The sequence below is a fragment of the Monodelphis domestica genome, chromosome 4 (genome assembly GCF_027887165.1).
Source record: "Monodelphis domestica isolate mMonDom1 chromosome 4, mMonDom1.pri, whole genome shotgun sequence".
NCBI lineage: Eukaryota > Metazoa > Chordata > Mammalia > Didelphimorphia > Didelphidae > Monodelphis > Monodelphis domestica.
The window spans coordinates 341749062-341771167 of record NC_077230.1 but is presented as its reverse complement, the minus strand read 5'-3'; the positions used below and the strand labels follow the sequence as shown (position 1 = coordinate 341771167).

The window sequence follows — 22106 nt, the reverse complement described above, 5'->3', positions numbered from 1 at the left end:
TAGGATCTCACAGGCCCCTGGGACAGTGAGAACAGTCATTGAACCCACAAGTTTCTTGAATCCGAGGCCAGCTCTCTTTCCTGTACATCACCATTCCTCTCTTACAAAGTCCTAGAATCTTGCATTCTGGTGCCAGAGACTCGGGGAATCTCACCTAGATAGGAAGACCTAGGGTCCGACGCTTTCACAAAAACACACCCACCTCTCTCCCATCCCACCCCTGCCCCTTTACAACTCGAATCAGTCTGAGACACAGCACATATTCTTTCTTGTGGCAAACAGAAAGTCAGCAGGCCAATAGTTTATACCAAAATTATCATTTAATATATTCACATAGTTTCTCTATACAGCTCATACAAAATTCTTATAGGTCTATACTATATGTATACAGCAGCATCTTGTAGTGTTTACATGGTATCTGAAGAGACAGCACAGACCAGCCAGCCAAGGGAGGACTCCCTGCCTCAATTTCCCTTTGGAGAGATGGGAGTCCCTTTTCAGTATGCCTCAAACTTTGCTGAGCACCTGCTACGTGTAGGGCCCTGCACTGGGTATTGTGGGGAGCACAGATTAAAGATGGCTTGCTCTTGCCCTCAGGTAACACATCTAGGAAGGGAACAATACATGTATATGTTTCCAGGAAAAAGAGATCACTTCTACTTGGTGGAAGGATGGGATCAGGAAAGGTGTTTGGGGAAGATGAGGCAACAATGAAAGGATTTTAATAGTCAAATATTGGGAGGAAGGGCATTCCAGGCAACAGGAGCATTATAACCAAAGGAACTCTCAAATATTAAATGGGAAAATGGATCTATCATCTCATTGATTAGGGCATTCCTAACCCAACCAATCCCTATCCTGTTCTCCCAAAGGCTGAACAAACTGGGTCCTCCAAATGCTCTGGAAGCTTCTTTCCTTTATCTGGGTTCTTTTGGTCTCCATGTTAAGGTAATTAATTTACATTGGTTAAGCTTCTGAATGAAAATTTTATAATCAATCTTGATGTCATTTCTGTCACCTTCCCATTTTTGATGTTCAATTACTCCATTCAGGGTCAAGTCATTTCTATTAGATGTCATATCTCTTTCTCATTATTATGTTTTCCCCAAATTATGATCTTAGTTCTGACTGTGAAGACAGCTGGTTCCAGGTAGCCCAACAGAAGTTGGGCAGTTACCACTTAGGAACCCAATATTAAGCATGAACTGGTCTGCCATGCTCCATATGTCCACAGTTACTAACTAGTTCAGTTCAGTGTGTATGTACTCTAAGCTGATAGTATAACCTTTGGAACTCTTTCGTGGGCATAGATATTTTGATTATATCCCAAGAAAAAGGAAATCCCAGTAAAAGAATCATAAGCTTACATTTATTACAGCCCTGCCCTTTGAATGCATTGCCCACTACTACTATTGATTGGATGGATGGTTTAGTGAGACTTTCGGGTTATCCCCAGTGCATGTGCCAGCTGTCCTTAGGAAACTCACAATATGGGAGGTGTGGGGGAAAGACAATGGCCCATGTTGAGTCATCCATGATCTGGACTGCGTGCTAAGAACTTGACTATTGATTCTTTAGAGGAAGCCAACCAAAGGCACATTGGCAAGAAACTGTGTTTGAAGGATGCTGAATTACCTAGTCTGGCTGAAGCAAAGAGCATAGGCAAGGGAGTAGAGGGAGTTAAGGCTACAAAAATAGGCAGTTGTTAGTAGGAGAGGCAGCATTGGAGAGGACATGGTTCCATCCTTCCCATTTATGGTAAGAATCCAGAGGTGAGGTGTTAATGGATTAACACGTGTTAACTAACACCCAGTGCTAGTCCTTAGCAAAAAGTAAAGATCTTTTTCTTATGGATTTGAAAAGAGGAGGAGGTTTTCTCTCTCCTCTACTCCTACTCCCATCTGCCATCATACTGTAGAGTCAGCTGAGCAGCACAGCTGCTTGCCTGGTAAGAAACACCCTAGTTAGTAGTTAGAAGATCAGTTCAAGAGTTCTAGACAGCTCAGGGTCACTGGAGAGGAGAGTGGAACTCCTGCCCCTAAACCATATCCATCAGGGAAAAGAGACATTCTCCAGACCGACATGGATACAAAGAGGTAGTTGAGAGGTCAGTAAATAGCTTCAAGAAATGGGACATCTGGCAGCAGAAAAAAGAGCTAGCTTTGGCCATTGAAAGTGAAGAAAGATCCCCTCTTCCCCACCAGAGGCAAAAAGATTGCTGCCTTCTGCCTTCATTTATGTGAATCTCACTAACTCTAGGCGTAGCTATTTTAAAGTCCAAGTAATGGTTGCCTGACCTGACTGAATCAGAATAAAAGGTGTTCACATTTTATAAAAGGATTATAGGATGCAAACCTATTGCTAAGACATTAATATCTCCTAAATTGTAATGAGGTACAATGAATTGGGAGGAGGAACCATTCTTGTTTACACTAGATATAGTGGGTCTTGAACACCCTGCCTAAGGAGTTTCAACTTTTTCTTGTGGGTTATAGGGTATCAAAGACATACTTCTTGACCTGAGGGAACGTCTTCATCTCATACTGTGGGATCATCTTATTCTGGTATGAGGATCTGCTCTTTTGCTTTTATAGTCCTTGTCATCTTTCCCAGTGCTAGACAGTTCCCGAATAGTCCAACTTTCTGAGCTTTTATATTAAGAGGAAAAGAGTTGTAAGCAGGGATTCAGGAGATCTAAGTTCTTCTAGAGACTCTTGACTCTACCACTCTCTATCTTACTGTGTACAGGTCTCAGGGAAATTGCTAAATTCTAGACTTCATCTTGAGTGAATTCATTAAATTGTTTCATAGTCCCTCCTAGTTCTTATACTGAGTTCTAAAGTAAAATCCAATTAAATTACCAACTTTGAGGTAGGTAAACCCTTACAAGGGCTTCACCACTTTTACCTCAATGATCAAATTAGGTGTATGGGACAGACCATTCTAATGAAAATGACGCAGAACTGATTTGACTGATTTCTCCTCTCCCCCATCCCCAACCCCAACCGCTGGCCCAATTTATTAGACATTGAGGTTGAAATGGCTGTTCTGTGTCCAGGAGAAAAATAGCAGGAGAAAGAGAAACAGAAAAAGAGAGAGGAAAGAAAAAAGAGAAAGATGGAGGAGAAGCAGAGTGAGAAGAGGGATATACATGGAGAGAGACGAAAGAGAGAAGAAAGAAGGGACAAAGGGAGGAGAGCGACAGAGACAGAGGTGGGAAAGGAAGAGAGAACAAAGAGAAAAAATCATAAAAGAAAGGCAGATTTATAGAAATGGAAGGAGCTCAGAAAGAGATAGAGGGAGACAGAAAGATTCAGAGAAAGATAGACAGGCAAAAGAAAGGGAAAGAGAGAGAGAGAGACATGGATGAAAAACCTAAAGAGAAAAACAGTTGCATATATAATAGAAAGAGAAAGGGAGACTGGGTTGGGGAAAATACTGTTTAGACATTTTCCCTTTCAAATCCAGCTTTTTATCTACATTCCATTCAGAACACCAAATGTTTCTAATCCCGCCTCCACGTCCTGCTCCCTGCCCCTAACTACTTTCAGACCCAGCCAGCACTGCCTGACGCCCAGATGCCTGCCAGTTTCCATCACCCCCAGTTCAGGGAGCTTCATAAGGACAGACAGAAGAGCTTCTACTTGCCTTGGTCCTGCACACCCACCATCAGCAGCACCGGACCTCCTAGAGGAGAGGAGCTACTTACCCTAGGTGGCCAATATGGGTGTTGAAAGTAATACCCCGTCCCAGAAGCCCCTGGCTCAAAACTCTGCATGATTTACTGATTGTCAGGGGAAAGAGTTAAAGGATGCAATTGCTAAACTATTGCGGTAGAGTCTGGAGTGGGAAGAAGCAACAGATGGAGTCTGTGTGAGAATCTATAGCTAATCCCATAATGTTAGTCAATTGAAAAAAAAAGGACAGTGCACACTCACAAATAGCAGTGAATATAAGCCTATTCAAATGGATTAATTTGGACCTTAATTTGGATTAATTTTGGGAGACTACAAGGGAAAAATTTAACTTTTGGCCTCAGTTTCCTCATCCTTGAAATGAAAGAGTTGCAAATGCTAAATTTCAGTGAGAAGTTAGTTAAAAAAAAAAAAGACTTTTTTTTCCCCTATCCAAGTTCACAGATGTTCTCTGGGCTAAAGAGTTTAAGAATCCCTAGAATAAATTATCTCTAGTTTCCAATAGTTCTAAAGTTCATGAACTTTGCTTTTCATTTCTGTCCTTCAAGGCCTTCCACAATTTAGAGCTATCTTATTTTTCTAACATTAGCTTATATGACTCCCTCTAATAATCCCTTGGGGCATGGTCCAGTTTTCTTCCCCCTAAATGGCACCAAGATTTGGGTCTTGTTTCTGTTCTGATTCACACTGCATGATGTGGGTCAGTCATTTCCCATTTTGGGGGCCTCAGTTTCTCCTTCTGTGAAATGGAACAACAAACTCTATCTTGTATTCTTCATAGGAATATTTGAAAATAAGAGAATGAATGGAAAGTACTTGTCAGCTTGCAAGGCACTGGGCCAATTTGTGGGATTCACAATATAGCTCTCTTCCATCAACCTCCTCCTTTAGCTTTGTTTTCCACAATGGACTAATGTTGAGGCCAGGGCCCAAGGGAGTGGGGAAGCTGGCCCTGGAACCCCCAAATTGGCTGTGGGAGTTGTGGGAAAGGGGTTAATGTCTATTATCAATGCAAACCCTGACACTGGGAGGGAGCTGAAGACAGTCCCTAATCTGTGTTATAAGGGAAAGAGACCCCGCCAGGGAGGAAGGAAATATGGGTTCTAGCCCAGCTCTGTGACCTGAAGCAAGTTACTCTCCTTTCAGGTCTTAGCCCTCCCATGTGACAAACAGAAGAGATGATTTCCAGCATGCTTTCCATCTCTAATGAACCATGTCCTAAAGTCTCTGCCATATTTTCTGATGTCCCTAATAGGTGGGACCATTCAATTGTGAACTCTCTAGTAATCGCATCAGCTGGCGATTTCTGTGTTAAGTTTCAGATCCCAGAGAATGTGGTTTGGGGAATACTCATCCTTCTCCTATGTAAAGTTTATAAGAATTAGTGTGAATCATGACAAATATTTTTCTTTGAGATAAATTCTAGAGTTTTTTTCCCAAGTGTCTCTTTGGTCCTAAAGGGTCTATAATTTCACTTGGAATGGATTTATTTAAGTTCTGTCCTAAAGATGACTTTGGCCTTCCCAAACCACAAGTGGACTAGAGGCAGTGTGGTAGAGTGGGAAAAAGCACTTGGGCTCCATTCCTACTTCTGTATCTTACTACCTGGGGGACCTTGGGTGATTCACCACATTGGGCGTCAGTTTGCTCATCTGTAGAATGAAAGAGTTGAATTATATCACCTTCGTAGTTACTTCAAAGGATCTTATAATAGTGGGGGACGGGCTCCCAGGGACTTCCATGGGGAGGAAGGGTAGAATCCTCAAACTTGCTGAACACAGTCAGCAGATGGAAGGCTGAATGGATAAGGGTCATGGCTAGTTTGGGAAAGGAAATAAGTGTCTGATTATCCAGGGGATCTAGATCTCATATTTACTAGTTGTGTAGCCATGGGCAAGTCCCTTAACCTCTCTGAGTTTTAGTTTCCCCATTATAAGAAGGGTTGGGCTAAAGGGTCCTTAAGGCCCCTTCTGGCTTTAAGTCTCTACAACCCAATGAAGCCCCAGAGCTCCATCCTCGAGAACTGAGAATGGTCCTGCCAGAGTTCACTAGGCTTTGAAATGCTGGTTAAACTCCTGCCGGCAGAAGCAACAGAAGAGAGCCAACCCACCGAGGAGGATTGACAGGACTAGGGCAAAGATGAGGATAATGAGCAGGTTGATTTTCTTGAGTCCCTCTTTCTCACAGTCCTCGGGACGGATCTGGAGGAAGAGGATCTCCTCTTGGGAACTGAAGTCCTTGGAATGCCGGCAAGTCAGGTTCTCAAGGCTGGCGATGTCCACACTCCCCCTTTGGATCACAGCTGCCAGCCAGCTGTTGCCGCAGCAAACAAGTGGATTCCCTGCCAGGTAGAGGCGCCGGAGAGTCCCCTCCAGGCCACTCATGTCATGGCTCTGAAGGTAGCTGAAACTGTTGTTCCGAAGATCCAGCTCTTCAAGGGAGGCCTGCCGGGTCCAGGCAGGGAGCCAGCTCAGCTGGTTCTCTGAGAGATTGAGCTGCTTCAACCGTGTGAAGCGAGGGAGGTCAACGTGAAGGGCAGCCAGGCCATTCTCCTGTAGCCGCAGCACCTCGAGGGAGGATTCCAGTCCAGCCAGGGCACCAGGCATGATCCCTAGCCCCGGGTTTGCTGAGAGGTCCAAAGTGGCCAATGGGGTATGCAGGAATGCACCCGACGGGAGCCTCTGCATGGTGTTGCCCGCCAGGTTCAAGGTCCGGAGGCTGGGGATGCTGGAGAAGACAATGCAGCCTGAGACGGCTGACTCACTCAGATCGTGTGGGGTCCCACAGAGATGGATCCAGTTCCTTTGTAGGTCCACCCATTGGATCTTGGGAAGCCTGGAAAATGTGAGAGGCGGTAAGGCTGCCAGAGCATTGTACTGTAAGTAGAGCCACCGTAGGCTAGCTAGAGCATGGATGCCCACGGCGAAACTTTGGAGGTCGTTGTGGCTCACATCCAGGATGTCCAGGCTGGGCAGGGAGTGTTCCTGCTTCACCTCAAAGTTTCGGAGGCAGTTTCTGCTGAGGTTGAGGAACTGCAGGGAAGTCATGGGGTCAAAAAAGCCTTCTGGGATGGCCTCAATCTCATTGTAGCTTAGGTCCAAGACCAAGAGTCTGGAGAGGGCCATGGAGCTGTCATTCCCACTTGGGTCAGGAGCCTGATGGAGTCCACCGGGCCAGTCCTTCACACCGGGGGTCTCGTCACTGAGGGGCGAAGTGAGGTGCATCTGGATCAGGTTGTTGGACACATTCAGGTAAATGAGCCGGTTGTGCTGGGGCAGATCAGGGAACTGCGATAGCTTGTTCTCTCTCAAGTCAAGCCAGGAAAGCTGGTACTCCTCGTCCGTGGCGATGGTTTGGAAGGTTTCTATGCTGTTGCGGCTCAGGTCTAGGACTTGCAGTTGTGGGAGGCTGAAGTCAGAAATGCAGGTGATGGAGTTCATGGAGAGATTGAGGCGGGCTAGGTGAGGCAGAGCCTCGAAGGCTCCCTCCTCGATCTCCATGATCACGTTGCTGTGCAGGTCCAGCTCCTCAAGAGCAGGCACTCCCTGCAGGGTCCAGCGCGAGATTCGGGTGAGGCTGTTCTCTGCCAAGGAGAGAGTGAGCAGGGCAGGGGCATCCTTCAGGAAGGCCTCAGCCATGCTGTTGTACAAGCCATTGCCCGAGAGATCCAGTGTGGTCACTCGAGGCAGGCGCCCAATTCCCCCGTGGCCACTATGTGGGAGTGCCCGTCCCAGCCGGTTCTGGGACAGGTTGAGGTGCTCAAGCTGAGACAGGCTGGTGAAAATTCCAGGCTGGATGAAGCTGATCTGGTTGGAGCTCAGATCTAGGTGCTGGAGGGCAGGATAGAAGATCAGTGGAGTCTCCAGGACACTCTGAAGCTGGTTGTGAGACAAGTCAAGGGCCTTGCTGTCTGCGTGGAGTACTGCAGGAATCTGAAGAAGCCCTCGATTGTGGCACAGGACCTTCATGTCCACCTAGTGAAGGGGAGAGAACACTGGAGTATTATGAGCTGGAAGGTCTGTACTCCCCAGACAAAGATGGCAGGGGTGGTCATACCTGGGAAGCAGCTTAGTCTAAAAGAAAAGGGCATTAACTAGATCTCTAAACATGTATTTAGGTTCCAGCTTTGTGTCTTACTAGTTTTATGTCCTTGGGCAAGTCCTGCACCTCAGCTTCCTCATCTGAAAAATAATCTTGTGGAGCTCTTCTGGAAAATATCTATCTATCTATCATCTATATGTATCTATCTATCTATCTATCTATCTATCTATCTATCTATCTATCTATCTATCTATCTATCTGTCTGTCTGTCTGTCTGTCTGTCTGACTATCTATCATCTATATCTATTTATCCATCCATCCATTCATCCATCCATCTATCATCTATCTATCTATCTATCTATCTATCTATCTATCTATCTATCTATCTATCTGTCTGTCTGTCTATCTATCTATCATCTATATCTATCTATTCATCCATTCATCCATCCATCTATCTATTCATCTATCATCTATCTATCTATCCATCTATCTATTCATCTATCATCTATCTTCTATATCTATCTATTCATCCATCCATCCATCTATCTAGTCATCTATCATCTATCATCTATATCTATCTATCCATCCATCCATCCATCTATTTATTCATCTATCATCTATCTATCCATCATCTATCTTTCTAGCTACCTACCTATTTCTATATATGTATATATGTATCTATATACATACATATGCCTATGTTATTTATAATCAAATCTCAGTTCCATAGATTTGAATTGGAAGAGATTTTAAAGCTCATTGAGTTTAACTCCCTTAATTTTATAGCTGAGGAAACCAAGGCTTAGAAAGTTTAAATGGCTTGTCTAGGGTTACACAGGAAGTAAATAACTTTCTGTGTGCCTCAGTTTCGTCATCTGTAAAATGAGCTGAAGAAGGAAATAGCAAAATACTCTAGTTTCTTTGCCAAGAAAAGCCCAAATGGAGTCATGAAGAGTTAAGCCATGACTGAAAAGCGACTGAACAATGAGTTACTTTCTAAGGTCAGATTCAAACTCAGGTCTTCCTGATTCCAAGTCCACTCTATCTACCATATAGGTGTAGGGATCTCTCAGTGAGAAAACTGCCTTCACAGAGCTGGACAAATCATTTGTAATGTATACTCTTGGAGACATGACTGTTAAATGACTTGCCCAGCCTATGTCAAAGGCAGGACCTGAACCTTGACCTCATCCACTACATCCTGTTACACTTCTAATAACAATAAGAATGATGACAGTTCATGTTTCTAAAAGACTTGTTATTTTCCTCATAACAACCCTGTGAGTTTCATACTGGACATACTGTTCTTATTCCTGTTTTACAATAAGAGAATGACTATGACAGGTTTTGCAAACTGTAAAGCACCATTTGGATTTATAGCATTATTGCTGGTATTCAGACAAATGTGGGTTCCCCATTTTCCTCTAGCCTCGGATTGCCCTTAAGAGCTTGGACCTTGGGTTCACATCTGATCACATCCCGCACTGTCCTTGACCACTCCATGGCTGTTATTCCAGTCTTGCCAAGCAGAATGAGTGCTCCCCAAGGGCAGAGGCCTCTTGAAGGGCTACACAGAAAAGCATAGAGCTAAGCACCTGGAACTGGAGGTGTGCAATACAGACATGCAATATTGCATCAATGAAAAGAGCTTTGAATTTGAATCAGGAGGCTCAAGTTCAAGTCCCAATTCTGCCAGCACTGACACTTTTCTTTTTTTTTTTCTTTTAAACCCTTACTTTCCATCTTAGAATCAATACCATATATTGATTCCAAGGTAGAAGACTGGTAAGAGCTAGATAATGGGGGTTAAGTGGCATGCTCAGGGTCCCATAACTAGGAAGTATCTGAGGACAAATTTGAACCCAGTACCTCCCATCTTTAAATATGGATCTCAATCCACTGAGCCACGTAGCTTCCCCTTCTGACATTGTTCTATGGTTCTGTGTTCTAAGGACCCTTCCATCTCTGACATTTGGCATTCCAAGGTCCCTCCGTGCTCCACTGGTCTGCTCTGACATTCAGTGTTCCAGGTCATTTTCAGCTGTGACACTGTTCTAAGTACCCTTCCATCTTTGACATTCTGTGTTCCAAGTTCCCTTCTAGCTCTTCCACTGAGGCCCCTACCTGCTCTGACAGTCTAGAATTCTATAATGAGGTGACCTCTCAGGCCACTCTGCTTCTATGCATTGGCTAACTACTCTGCACCGGACATCGCTTTCTTGGTATCATCACAAACACCATCACCTGCTCCCAGGTCATTCCTTTCCCCTTGTTCAATGCTGCTCCATTTATAGGCTGACTACAGATAATGTCAGTGGAGGCAAAGCATTTACAAGAAAGAAAGATAAGACATTTCTCCAGTCATCCAATTTTAATTTTAGCCTCTCCTACATCCTCATAGGCTAGATCCAAATTCCCATTCCAAGGAGCAGGAATTGAGGCCCCTTGCCCTTTTCCCTCATAACTGACATTCCCCAGATGTAATATCATCCCCGCTGTGCTGGCCTCACCCTTCACTCGGAGCCAAGCGCCTCTCCTTCCTATAGCCTGAGAGCCCAGACTGAGTTGGTGAGGGCTTCCCCCCTGGAGAATAGTAGAATTCCAGAAGGTCAGAGTTGGAGGAGGCCTTGAATAGTCCTGGAAACAGACTCACAGAATCTTTGGGCTGGAGCAGACTTCAGAGGTCATCTGGTTCAACTCCTCCCCTTACACCAACTTCTTTCCATCAGTCAATCAATCAATGTTTATTAAACACCTACTATGTGCCAGGCACTGCTCTTAGTGCTAAGGATACACAAGGAAGCAAAAGCCAGTCCATGCTCTCAAGGAGCTTACAATCTCTTTGACAACATAATAATTCCAAAGACAAGGTGCTCTCTACCCCCAAGACATCCCATGCCACTTTTAGATCCTTCAAATAGGAAATTTTTCCTTACGGGAAATGCAAATCTGCCTCCCTCTAACTTCCTCCCACTGGTCCTAATTCTCACTTCTGGAGAATCACACAATAAGCCTGCCTCCTTCCTCTCATGTTGCCTTTCAGGTATTGGTAGGCAAACGGCAAGCATTTTGCCATGTTAAATATCCACGACTCACTGCACTTGTTCTCATGTGAATGAAGTGGTTTCAATCTCCATTATAATAGTTGATGTTCTTTTATCAGTGTTAGCTCCATTCTAGGAAGGCTCTTCTACATGTGACCTGATCAGAGCAGTGTATGATGGGGACTGCCCGATCATCCCTCCTGCTTTGGGCATGACTTTCTTGTCATTCAGTCATGTCTACCTTTTTGTGACCCTGTTTGGGGTTCTCTTGGCAGAGATGCTGGAATGGCTTGTCATTTCCTTCTCCAGCTCATTTGACAGATGAGGAAACTGAGGCAAACAGAGTTAAGTGACTTAGCCAGGGTTACCCAGTTAGTAAGTGTCTAAGGCTAGATTTGAATTCACGAAGATGAGTCTTCCTGACTCCAGGCTCTATTTACCATGCCACCTAGCTGTTCTGAAGACTTCCTTACTGTTCTTCAAACATGGCACCCATCTCCCTCTTCTAAGTGTTTTCACTGACTGTCCCCTTATACCTGGCCCTTTCTCCCTCTTCACCTCCAACTCCTGACTTCCCTGGCTTCCTTCTAGTCTCAGTTGAAGTCTTCTACAGGGAGCAACTTGATCTTAATTTCTTCCTCTGAGACTTCCCCAATTATCCTGTCTATAGCTTATTTGTTCATTCTTGTTTGCATATTGTCTCTCCCATTAGACGGAGAGATTCTTGAGATCAGGGAATGTTTTATTTTAAACCTTTACCTGCTGACTTGAAATCAATATTGGTTATTGGTAAGGGCTAGGCAATGGGGGTCAAGTGACTTGCCCAGGGTCACACAGCTAGGAAGTGTCTGAATATAGATTTGAATCCAGGACCTCCCATCTCTAGACCAGGTTCTAAACCTACTGAATCACTCAGCTGCCTCTAAGGGACTGGTTTTGTGTGTGTGTGTGTGTGTGTGTGTGTGTGTGTGTGTGTGTGTACATGTTTTTGGTTTTCCTTTCTTTGTATGCCCAGAGCTTAGCACAGTTCAGTGCCTGAAACAAGTAGGTGATTAATGAATGCTGATTGATTGACTGATACCAGTGTAGTCTAAACTTTTATTAGCTTTCTAAATTTCCATGACCAAATCACATTATTCATTCAAGTCAAGCTTGTGGAACATTAAGATTTACAAGAGTTTTTTACATGAAGTATCACCTAGACACTTTCTAAATACTCTCCTCAAGAACAGAGAACATTATAGTTGGAAGTAACCTTCAAACATGGAGTGTTAGAACATAAATATAGGATGGAAAAATTGGAAGGTACCTTAGAAAAAGAGAATGTAGAGCACAGAACGTCTGAACTGGAAGAGACCAGAGGATCAATGATTTAGAGCTAGAAGGGACGTTAAAAGCCATCTAGTTCAACTGCTTTATTTTATAGCCTAGCTAGCTGAGGCACGGGGAGAGAAGGATTTGACCCAAAGTGGTCACACAGACAGTAAGTATCATAGGCTGGGATTTGGTTATAGAGTCCTTTGATTATAGAGCTAAGACTCTACCAATCATACCATGATACCTCAGAGATCTTCTAATCAAACATGCCCATTTGTCAAATGAGGAAACTGAGGCACAAGAGGAATTTGAGTAGCTTGTGTAAGGTTATCTAGTTTTGGTCATATTGTGTATGTATGTTGTCAGAAGTATGATCTTTCTAGGAGTAAAAGAGAAGCATCCTCTCTTTGTCTTGTCTCCTTCCCAGAAGAACCTAACTTGGGATTGAATGTACAGGAAATACTCAAGAGAGATGAGTGAACAAACCTCTAACTAAGGTTCTTCCCCTTACACCTGCTTCTCCTCCTATTTTCCCTTTTTCCTTTGAGATCACCATCCTCAGCATGACTTGGCTCAAAACCTCAGTCACTCTGAATTCTACCTTCTCCTTTACCCCAACAACCAATTAATTACCAAATCTTCTCGATTCTGTCTCTATGCCCTCTCTCCAATGAATCCTTTTCTCTCCATTCCCACAGTCATCATCCTTTGTCAAGTCCTCATCATGTTTCTTAAGACTATTGTCATAGTCTCCTGACTAGTCTCTGAGGTTCCAGGTAATCTCCTCACCTTCTACACTTCCAATTCTTGGCAGAATTGACTAGATGACATGGTGGATAGGGCTCTGGGGCTGGAATCAGGAAGACCTGAGTTAAAATTTGGCCTCAGACATTTACTAGCTGTGTGATCTTGGGCAAGTCACTGAAGTTCTTCCTGCCTTGCTTTCCTCATCTATAAAATGGGGAAATAATAGCACCTATCTCCCAAAAGAGATAATAATTATAAAGTACATTATATTGTATAAATGTATTATATAAATCAATGTTTATTCTTTTTCTCTTTCATTCTGAATGCACAGATCTACTAATAATATTTTCCTGTTAAAAACAAACAACTGTTCAGCTTTTGCTTGAAGACCTCCAGCAAGAGGCAATCTACTATGTCTTGGGGCAGCCAATTCCACCTTTAGTTTTCTATTAAACTCTAGTCTGACTCTCCAAAATGTCCTCCCTCCTGACCCCTGGGTCCATGAAGAACTAAGCCAGTTCATTTAAAAAAATCCTCTGGGAGTAAAAACACCGAGGAAAGGTAACTGCTTGACTACAGGGGTTGAGGGGATATGACTGAGGAGAGACTCTAAATGAACACTCTAATGCAAATACCAACAGCATGGAAATGGGTTCGAATCAAGAACACATGTGAAACCCAGTGGAATTGCGCGTCAGCTATGGGCGGGGGGGAGGGGGAAGGAAAAGAAAATGATCTTTGTCTCCAATGAATAATGTTTGGAAATGACCAAATTAAAAAAAAATCCTCCCCATCACTTCTCTGTGGCAGCTTGTCCTCCTACCCCAGACCAAACCTTCTTTTCTCCTCACTGAATATCCCTAGTCCTTTTTTCCTATGGTGCATCATCCAAACTTCTCACCATCTGTGGCATTCAGTGCGTGCCAGGACCCCAGAGCCTTTCCCTCCAGATGCAGGACTCTGACGCAGCACATGTTTCATACAGTAAACAAACAAGTCTAACACACACACACACACACACACACACACACACACACACACACACACACACACAATGTGACCAACCTCTGTGCCAAAATCTTCTGTAGAGTTAAAAGGGCTACAATTCCTGAACAATTCATGATCTCATTGGTGTTGATGTTCCTGCCATTGACACAGCTCTGACTTCCTCTAAGCCTGCCACTACCACCATTGCACTACTCTTAGTTTTGTTACCTCCACTACCACTACTACTACCACTATCACTACTACTATTACGACTATTACCACCACCACTACTCTTATTATTACTATCACCACTCCTACCACTAGTACTAATACTACTACCACCACCACACTACTATTATTACAATACTACCACCACTACTACTTTTATTATTTCTGCCACCATTCCTACCACTGGTACTCCTCCACCACCATCACTACTCTTATTTTTACTATCACTACTCCTACCACTCCTCCTCCTCCTCCTGCCACTACTACTATTATTACTACCACCACCACCACCATTACTCTTATTATTACTACCACCACTCCTACCAGTAGTACAACTATTACTACTACTACTTACTACTATGACTTATTACTACTTACTACCACTACTATCACTATTTACTACTTACTACCACCACCACTACAACTACTACTTACTCCCACTACTACTACTACCATTACCACCACCACTACCTTATCACCACCCCTGCTGATAACTAGCTGTCATTTATGTAATGCTTTCTACTTCATAAAGTAGTAGTAACAAAGTACTTTACATTTTGACTTTGACATAGGTCTGTGATTTTATCAATGTAAGGGACTCCCAATATGGAACCTCAATTCGTTGATGGAGAGTGACAATCTTTTGTCATTTGTAGCCTTAGAAAATATCCTGGAGACATCAAGAAGTGCAATGACCAGACCCTGGTGGTTCTAAATCACAGCCTTCTGTCTAGAGGCCCAGCACTCTTTCCTTACACTGTACATTATCCCCTTAGAATAATCCCTGACACCATGTAGAACACCTGAATGTTTGCAAAACACTTTATATAATATATCATTTGAGCTTTACGATTGCCCTAGATTATAGATATTATTAGACCTGTTTTACAGATGGGTAAAACTGAGGGTGGGAGTCTAAATGACTTTTCAGCAAGTATCAGAAGTAAGAGAGATCAGGTGAGACCAAATCAAGCTCTCTTCCCACTGGCCTCCCTCATCCCATGTGGTCCAAGTCTACCATTGACCCCAACATACTCAGAGCCTAAATGTCTTCATTCTGGATGAATAAAGGCTCCCTGGCTTTAGACACCAAGCCAAGCAGAACTGAGTGATTACCACAAACTTCACTGGAAACATGCTTTATTGCCAGGACTTAGGTCTAGGACCCCATGAATTAAGGACAATGAAACTACAATTGGAATGCCAGCATGAGTACATTCATTCTACAGATGAAGATGCTGAGGGAGGAAAAGTATTTTGCCCAGGTCCACACAGAGACAGAACCAGAATTCAAACTGAGAGGCTCTTTACTCTACATTCCTTGCTCTTGGTATTCTTCTCTTAGGGTTTGGGATCTGCCTTGGAGGTGCTGAGCTCTAGAACCTCAATCAGAGTAGGACATGGCAATGAATAGGAAGGCTTGTTACCATTTCAACAGGTAGTCCCTGCTCTGTTGGGGAACCAGTGCAAAACCCAGGGGTGGCTTCCAGGAAATCTATTTATAGGGCTGACTGTTGCATGTGGGAAACTTCAGGAAGTGATGGTGGAGGTTGGGTGGATGGACAGGAAAGGAATTAATGTCTTCCTTCCACAGAGACCCTTTTCCTTTGCCCCTATCCCAGCCACTAGGGAAAGGCTCAAATCATAACTCTTTTTCAAAAGGAAGAGGATTTTTGACTTGGTCCCTCTCCTGTCACCTGCATCTGGAGATGGAAGCCAAGGGAGGATAGGAATCTTCCTAAGATCTAGAACAAGACACCACAGTGCAGGGGAAGGAGCACCAGTTTGGGGGTTGAAGGATCTTGTTTCAGATCTCTTCTGTTACTGCCCCTGTGACTCTGGGCACATCACTTAACCTGAGCCTTAGGAATTAATTTTTCATCCTTGCCCAACACAGAGGAGGAACTTCATAAATTATTATCAATTGATTTTCTCTCTGAAGGCTTTTTTCTCATCTATCAAATAAATAAGCTGTATGGGCAAGTCACTGGGTTAGGGAAGCAGCATATTCTAATGAATAGAGCATTGGTCTTGGAAACAGGAAGGCTTGGGTTCAAATTCCACCTCAAGCACTTACTAGCTTGGCAAGTCAATTACTCTTTCTGAGTCTCATCTTTTTCATCTATAAAATGGACGTTTTGGCATTGTGGTTACATTTTACTCTACTACAAATTCTGAGGCAAGGGCAAAGGTTTGTATATTTTTAAACATTTTTGGTTATGATCAATAGAATACACAGAGGTGAAGGCCTGAAGCTTCTCTTTACAGCAAGGTATCAAACTCAAAGAGAAACTTGGACCAAGTCATATTGACTTAGAAAACTCAAATGAACATTATCTACTCTCTATTGTATTTATATCTATAAAATGGGATAATGATACTACCTACCTCACAACCTGGGGCTGTAAGAATGAAAATTGAAAAATGCTTTGCAAACTCCATCTTGGGTTTGCTTCTCTGCTTGGTTTCAACTCCACTGAAGTTAAGCTCCCAGGCTATACTCTTCACTTCTAATACCATTGCCATGCTTCTTGCTTGACTCCACCTTCTCTCCCTTCTTGAGGGCTGGGTACCAAACTCTTCCCAATACTTTCCTTCTTGGAGGATAGTAAATAGAGTTTCACCAAGCATCTGCTGCTCTGTTTGATTTCATGATTACTATTCTTTCTTTTTTTGTCCCAGTTGAAGCCCAATAGATTCTGCTCCAGCCTCTTACCTTTACTCTGTATGTGTCTAGCTACCTCAAATGTGTTTTTTGTAAACAACATAGGCTAGAATTCTGTTTTTTAATCCACTCTGCTATCTGCTTCAGTTTTATGGGTGAGTTCATCCCATTCACATTCACAGTTATGATTACCATCTGTGTATTCCCCTCCATCTTGATTTCCTCTTTTAACTCTGGCCTTTCTCTTTTCACTCTGTCTTTCTACTCCACCACTGTTTTACTTTTAATCACTCCCCCCTTGCCCCCTCCCTTATATTGCACCCTTCTTATAAATTTCCTACTTCTCTATAGGGTCTTTAATCATGCTCCCAACTTCTTCCTCCTTTATATTGCTCCCCTTCCCACCACCTTCTTTCTTACTTTCTTACTCCCTTTCAATTTCTCTATAGGGTCTTTTAATCCCCCCAACTTCTCCCTCCCTTATATTACTCCCCTTCTCACCACCTCTGTTCTTATTCCCCTTCTACTTCTACTTCTCTACATGCCCCCTGTCTGATTTCAACTCCAAGAAACAAGATACCCCAAGCCAAGTATTTCCCCTCCTGGTGTCCAGTATCTCTCTCTACTCCTGCTCTCCCTCCTACTTTCTTTTGTGTGTTGCCTCTCCCTTTAGAATGTAATCTACTTGAGGGCAGGAATTAATTGTATCCTCAGCAATTGGCACAGTGTCTGCTAAATCATAGGTGTTTAATAAATGTTCATTGGATTGGAATGCACACTTTATAGTCTTATACAAGTATGATCAAGTATTAGCAATGAAATAAACTGGACCAGTGGAATCCTTCATGAAACATCTACTGTCTGCCAATACAGGAAGCTGGGCTAGATACCTGGCAAACAAGAATTTTAAATGGCATCGTTCTTTTTCTCACAGAGTATTCAGCAACATGCAAACAGATGGTATAAGGTAGAGGGTGACAGGGCAAAGGAGAGATTCAGACTAAGGACATTTCTGAAAATTTGTAATGAAGAGAGGGTGGAGGTGGTAAGGAAACCAGGGAAGACATGGAGGCTCATGAGCTGAGCCTTGAAGGAAGAGGAGGAAATAAGGAGAGGGTACTTTCCAGGGATGAGACGGTAGATGGAAATGCAAAGAAGCCAAGAAAAGGAAGGCTGAGATCTTTATAGCTCCCAATTAGACAATCCCGTGTGCATCTTGGGGGTAGGAAGGGGCAAAGTATATCTCGTGATTAAAGAGCAGGAGGAGAGGAACCTGTGGCTTTATAAATCAGGACGGGTGGGAGCCAACAGCTGGCAGGCTGGCCTGGATCTAGCAGTGGGGAAGGGTTTGGTAGAGAACTGAGGCAAGTGCCTTAAATCTGCTGCTGCAGCTGCCTGGCCTCTTTCTGAGTCAGGGGCTCTTGGCCTGGGCTGTCAAAGGCGAGAGAACATTGGAACCAGATGAGGTGGCACTGCCAGATGGACTGTCCCACCCGCCCCGGGGGCTCTGGCCTTTCCACTGTCAAAGGCTTGGCCCAGGACTCAGTCTATGGGGCCTGTGTTGATTAACCAAGTCAGGTCATCATTTCCACATGGCTGAATGCAGGCAGCTCCCTCCTCCCCAGCTGGCCATGGAGCATAGTGTCATCATGGAAAGAGTGCCAGATTTGGGGTGTCAGGACCTGGGTTCAAATTTCTCACTAGCCTAGTGACCTTTCCCTCTGTGATCTTACACACACACACACACACACACACACACACACACACACACACACACACACTTTACAAGGGTGTAAGGCCCCCTCTTCATTTTTAAAAATTCTCACCTTCCATCTTAGCAGCAGTTCTAAGACAGAAGCATTGCAATGGCCAGGCAATGGGGGGTTAAATGACTTGCCCAGGGCCACATAGCTAGGAAGTGTCTGAGGCCAAATTTGAACCCAGGATCTTTTCATCTCCAGGTCTGGTGCTCAATCCACTGTCCTACCTTGCTGCCCCCTGTGATCCCCTTCTTCCCAGAGCCCAGATAACAGTGATGAATAGCAGGGCGTGGGGTTACAGATTGAGACCTGGCAGGGACCCTCAAATGCCCGTCAGCCCAACCTACTTTTACAAATGAGGACCCTGAGGCCCAAAGGTCACAGGACTGGCCCATATTGGCACAGGTCCTAAGTATCAGAGAGAGAGGAGTCAGAAAACTAGTCTCTGGTCTCAGTTCTGATGCCTCCTAATTGTGCAACTCCAGACCAGTGAAAATCTCTCCATGTATCAATTTTCTTACCTGTAAAATGGGAACTCATATTCTATATCATTCAGGGTAGTGAGAAAAACCCACCATAGATATTAAAGGGCCATAGAAAGAAGCTTCACAATCAATGATATGCTGGTAAATATTTAACAACCAGCTCTCTGAAAACCATCTATGCTCAGGACCCATCTTTAGCTTTCACTTGCATTATTAACGTTTCCTCCATCACTTTATGTGCAGACGATAAATCTCAGCCCGATTTAGAGTGTGTGCTGACTTCTTACGTGTGAATGTTCACAGTGAACGTTTCACAGTTGACTCTGGGCAGCTGGCCGTCAGTGACCCCCAGGCTAGGATTATTGCTTTCATGATGTTATCAACATCACCAAACTCCATGGCTTCTGGCTGACAAGGAACTTGACGCTGAATGCCCTTAGTTTGCAGAAGGGGAAAATGAGACTCCTTGAGGAAGAAGGGATTGCTGGGGTTTGCTTCGGCAGCTGCGGATTGCTGCTTCTGGGCTCCAGTCCTGGAGGCACGGAAGAGCTTTCCGAACAGAGATCATGGAATGGCAGCATTGGAAAGGCCCTTAGAGACCATCCAATTGTGCTTCTTCAATTAACAGAAGAGGAAACTGAGGCTGAGAGAAGAAAGGTAACTTGTCCAACATCGCACGCTGAGACAGTAAGAATGCCAAAACTAGAACCCAAGTTTCTTGTCTGGAAATGGGGCTAAAATATTTGAGAAAGATTTTCTTTCTTTTTTCCTTTAACCCCTTCCCTTCCATCTTAGAATCCATCAATTCTGTGTATGGCTCTAAGGCAGAAGAGTAGAAAGGGCTAGGCAATGGGGGTTAAGTGACTGGCCCAGGGTCACCCAGCTGGGAAGTGTCTGAACTCCCCAGGGCTTCCTACCTCTAGACCTGGCTCTCTATCCACTGAGCTTCCCCCTTGAGAAAGACTTTCAACAACAGTTGGAGAAAAAGAAGTATTCTGGAGACCCCGTGGGAGCTAGCAAACCCTGCTCCCCAAAGGCTACTCCTTGGTAAAGAACGGTCTAACAAAGCAATTCCAACATCAGCGATGCCTGCATGACTTTGAAATGAGCAAAGGACTTGTTCAGAGTAAGTGGATGCTGGGAAAGAGTTGATATTAAGAAGATAGCCTCTTCTACCTTCCTCTTCTCTGATCAAGGGCTTTGAAGATGAAGCCCAAGTCCCTGAATCTGGCATTTAAGCCCCCCATAATCTGGCCCCATCAGACTTTTCCAATCTACCTTCAGTTTTTCCCAAACTTTTCTGGCCAGGCTGGGCTCTCACCTTTCCCTGTATACTCCCAAGTACTGACACCAATCACAGGTCACACAAGGAGAAAGTAAGCCCTTGGAAGCTCTTTGGAGTCAGGGGCCATGTTGGTTTTGATCTTTCTGTTCTAGTTCTGAGCAGAGGACACACACATTTTGCTTAATAAATATTTGTGGAAATGAATTCAATTTGAATCTCAAGGCTTGAATGCCTCAGTTTCCTTCAATGTAAAGTAAGAATATTGGACTAAATTATCTCTGAGGTCCTTACCAGCTCTGGCATTCTATGTCCTAGGGTCCTCTCAACTGTAAATTTTGAACATGTGAATTAGATGCTCTATTATTCCTTTTTAAGACTTGACTCAGGGCAGCTAGGTGATGTGGTGGATAGAGCCCTAGTCCTAGAGTCAGAAAGACCTGAATTCAGATACTTACTAGCTGTGTGGCCCTAGACAGGTCCCTTAACTCATTTGCCTCAGTTTCCTTGTCTGTAAAATAAGCTGGAGAAAGAAATGCCCCAAATGGGGTCATGAAGAGTTAAAAACAAATGAACAAGATTTTACTCAAGTTGTTGCCCCCATAGAGTCTCCAGACTTTCCCTCCTCCTCCTCACTAAATCCTACTAAACTGCAGTTCCAAGTCTTCCTAAAAGGCTTTTCTGTGTTCAAGAGGAATCTGGGTTTTACAATGGAGTGAGTGCCAAATGTTTTACAGCTAGTAAATATGGGGAAGACTTGAGTTCAAATTTGGTCTCAGATATTTACTAGCTGTGTCACCTTAAGCAAGTCATGTAACCTCTGTTCGCCTCAGTTTCCTCATCAATCCCTCAAATGGAAATAACAACAACATTTACACATTTCCCAGGGTTATTGTGAAAATCAGATAATATAATATTTGTAAAACACTTGGCACAATGCTTGGTACTGAGTAGGGACTATATAAATACTAGCTATTATTATTACTGTTGTTGTTATCTGTTTGGGGCCAGCCTTGGTTCAGCCTAGGCCAGAGTCAAAATTCTGGGACTAGAATTGAGGCTTAAATTGGGGCTACAGAAGGGAGAGAGAAGTCCAGGGAAAGCAGAATACACAGCAAAGAGCACTGGACCCTCAGGGACCTGGATTCGAAACCCCAGCTCTGCTACCTATTAGCACTGGAACAACTCCAGCCTCCAGCTTTAACATTCTCTGTCATTATAAGCATTAAATTGCTCTTTATCTGGGACAAAACTAATGTGGCCACTCCCAGAGCTATGTGCCTATCTGCAAATAGGAAGATTTCCAGAAGAATGGCCATAAAATATGGCTTGTGCAAAGGCTCCCTCCTCCCCTCCTCAGTGGATCTAGTCAGATGTAATCACTGATGATGAAGTGTTAATATGTTAACATGGCGTTCAACAATGCCTGTTGAACAATGGACTAATACCCAGGGACCCTTTCTAAGGCATGAACACCTTTCTCTGATTATCAGGACTAGAAACAAATCTCCCCAGCCTTGAGGTCTTTAACTACTAAGCCTGGAGCCAATGGAAGCTGTTACAGCATTCATCAGTTGGAGCGTCTGAGGCAGCCCAGGATCCGAGAAGTTGTGGAGGAGGACCCCGACTGGGGGCAGAAGGGCATTTATTTCTCTTCCCCAACCTCACTGGCCATGGAGCCTCGCCTCAGAGCTGCCTGCCCAGAGGGAGACACCATTTTCAGCAACTGGAAAGTTTAAAGCATAATTGACAGAACAGAGAAACTGATTCTCTAGAGATAGATAAGAATATCTATACATATAGATGAGCATTTATGTATCTATAATATACAATGCATATACTCACATGTTTAAAG

General features: G+C 43.8%; 1 protein-coding gene across 2 annotated transcripts in view; it reads right to left on the bottom strand.

The window, feature by feature from the left end:
- Positions 1–301: 301 nt before the first annotated feature.
- The window catches only part of LOC100028199 (transforming growth factor beta activator LRRC32), a 41900-nt gene continuing 20095 nt past the window's right edge, over positions 302–22106 (bottom strand). For both annotated transcript variants that reach the window (XM_007490916.3, XM_007490917.3), the window contains one exon: positions 302–7669. In XM_007490916.3, coding sequence (XP_007490978.2) covers positions 5744–7669 — 1926 coding nt within the window. In that variant the 3' untranslated portion in view covers positions 302–5743. The remainder of the gene's footprint in view (positions 7670–22106) is intronic.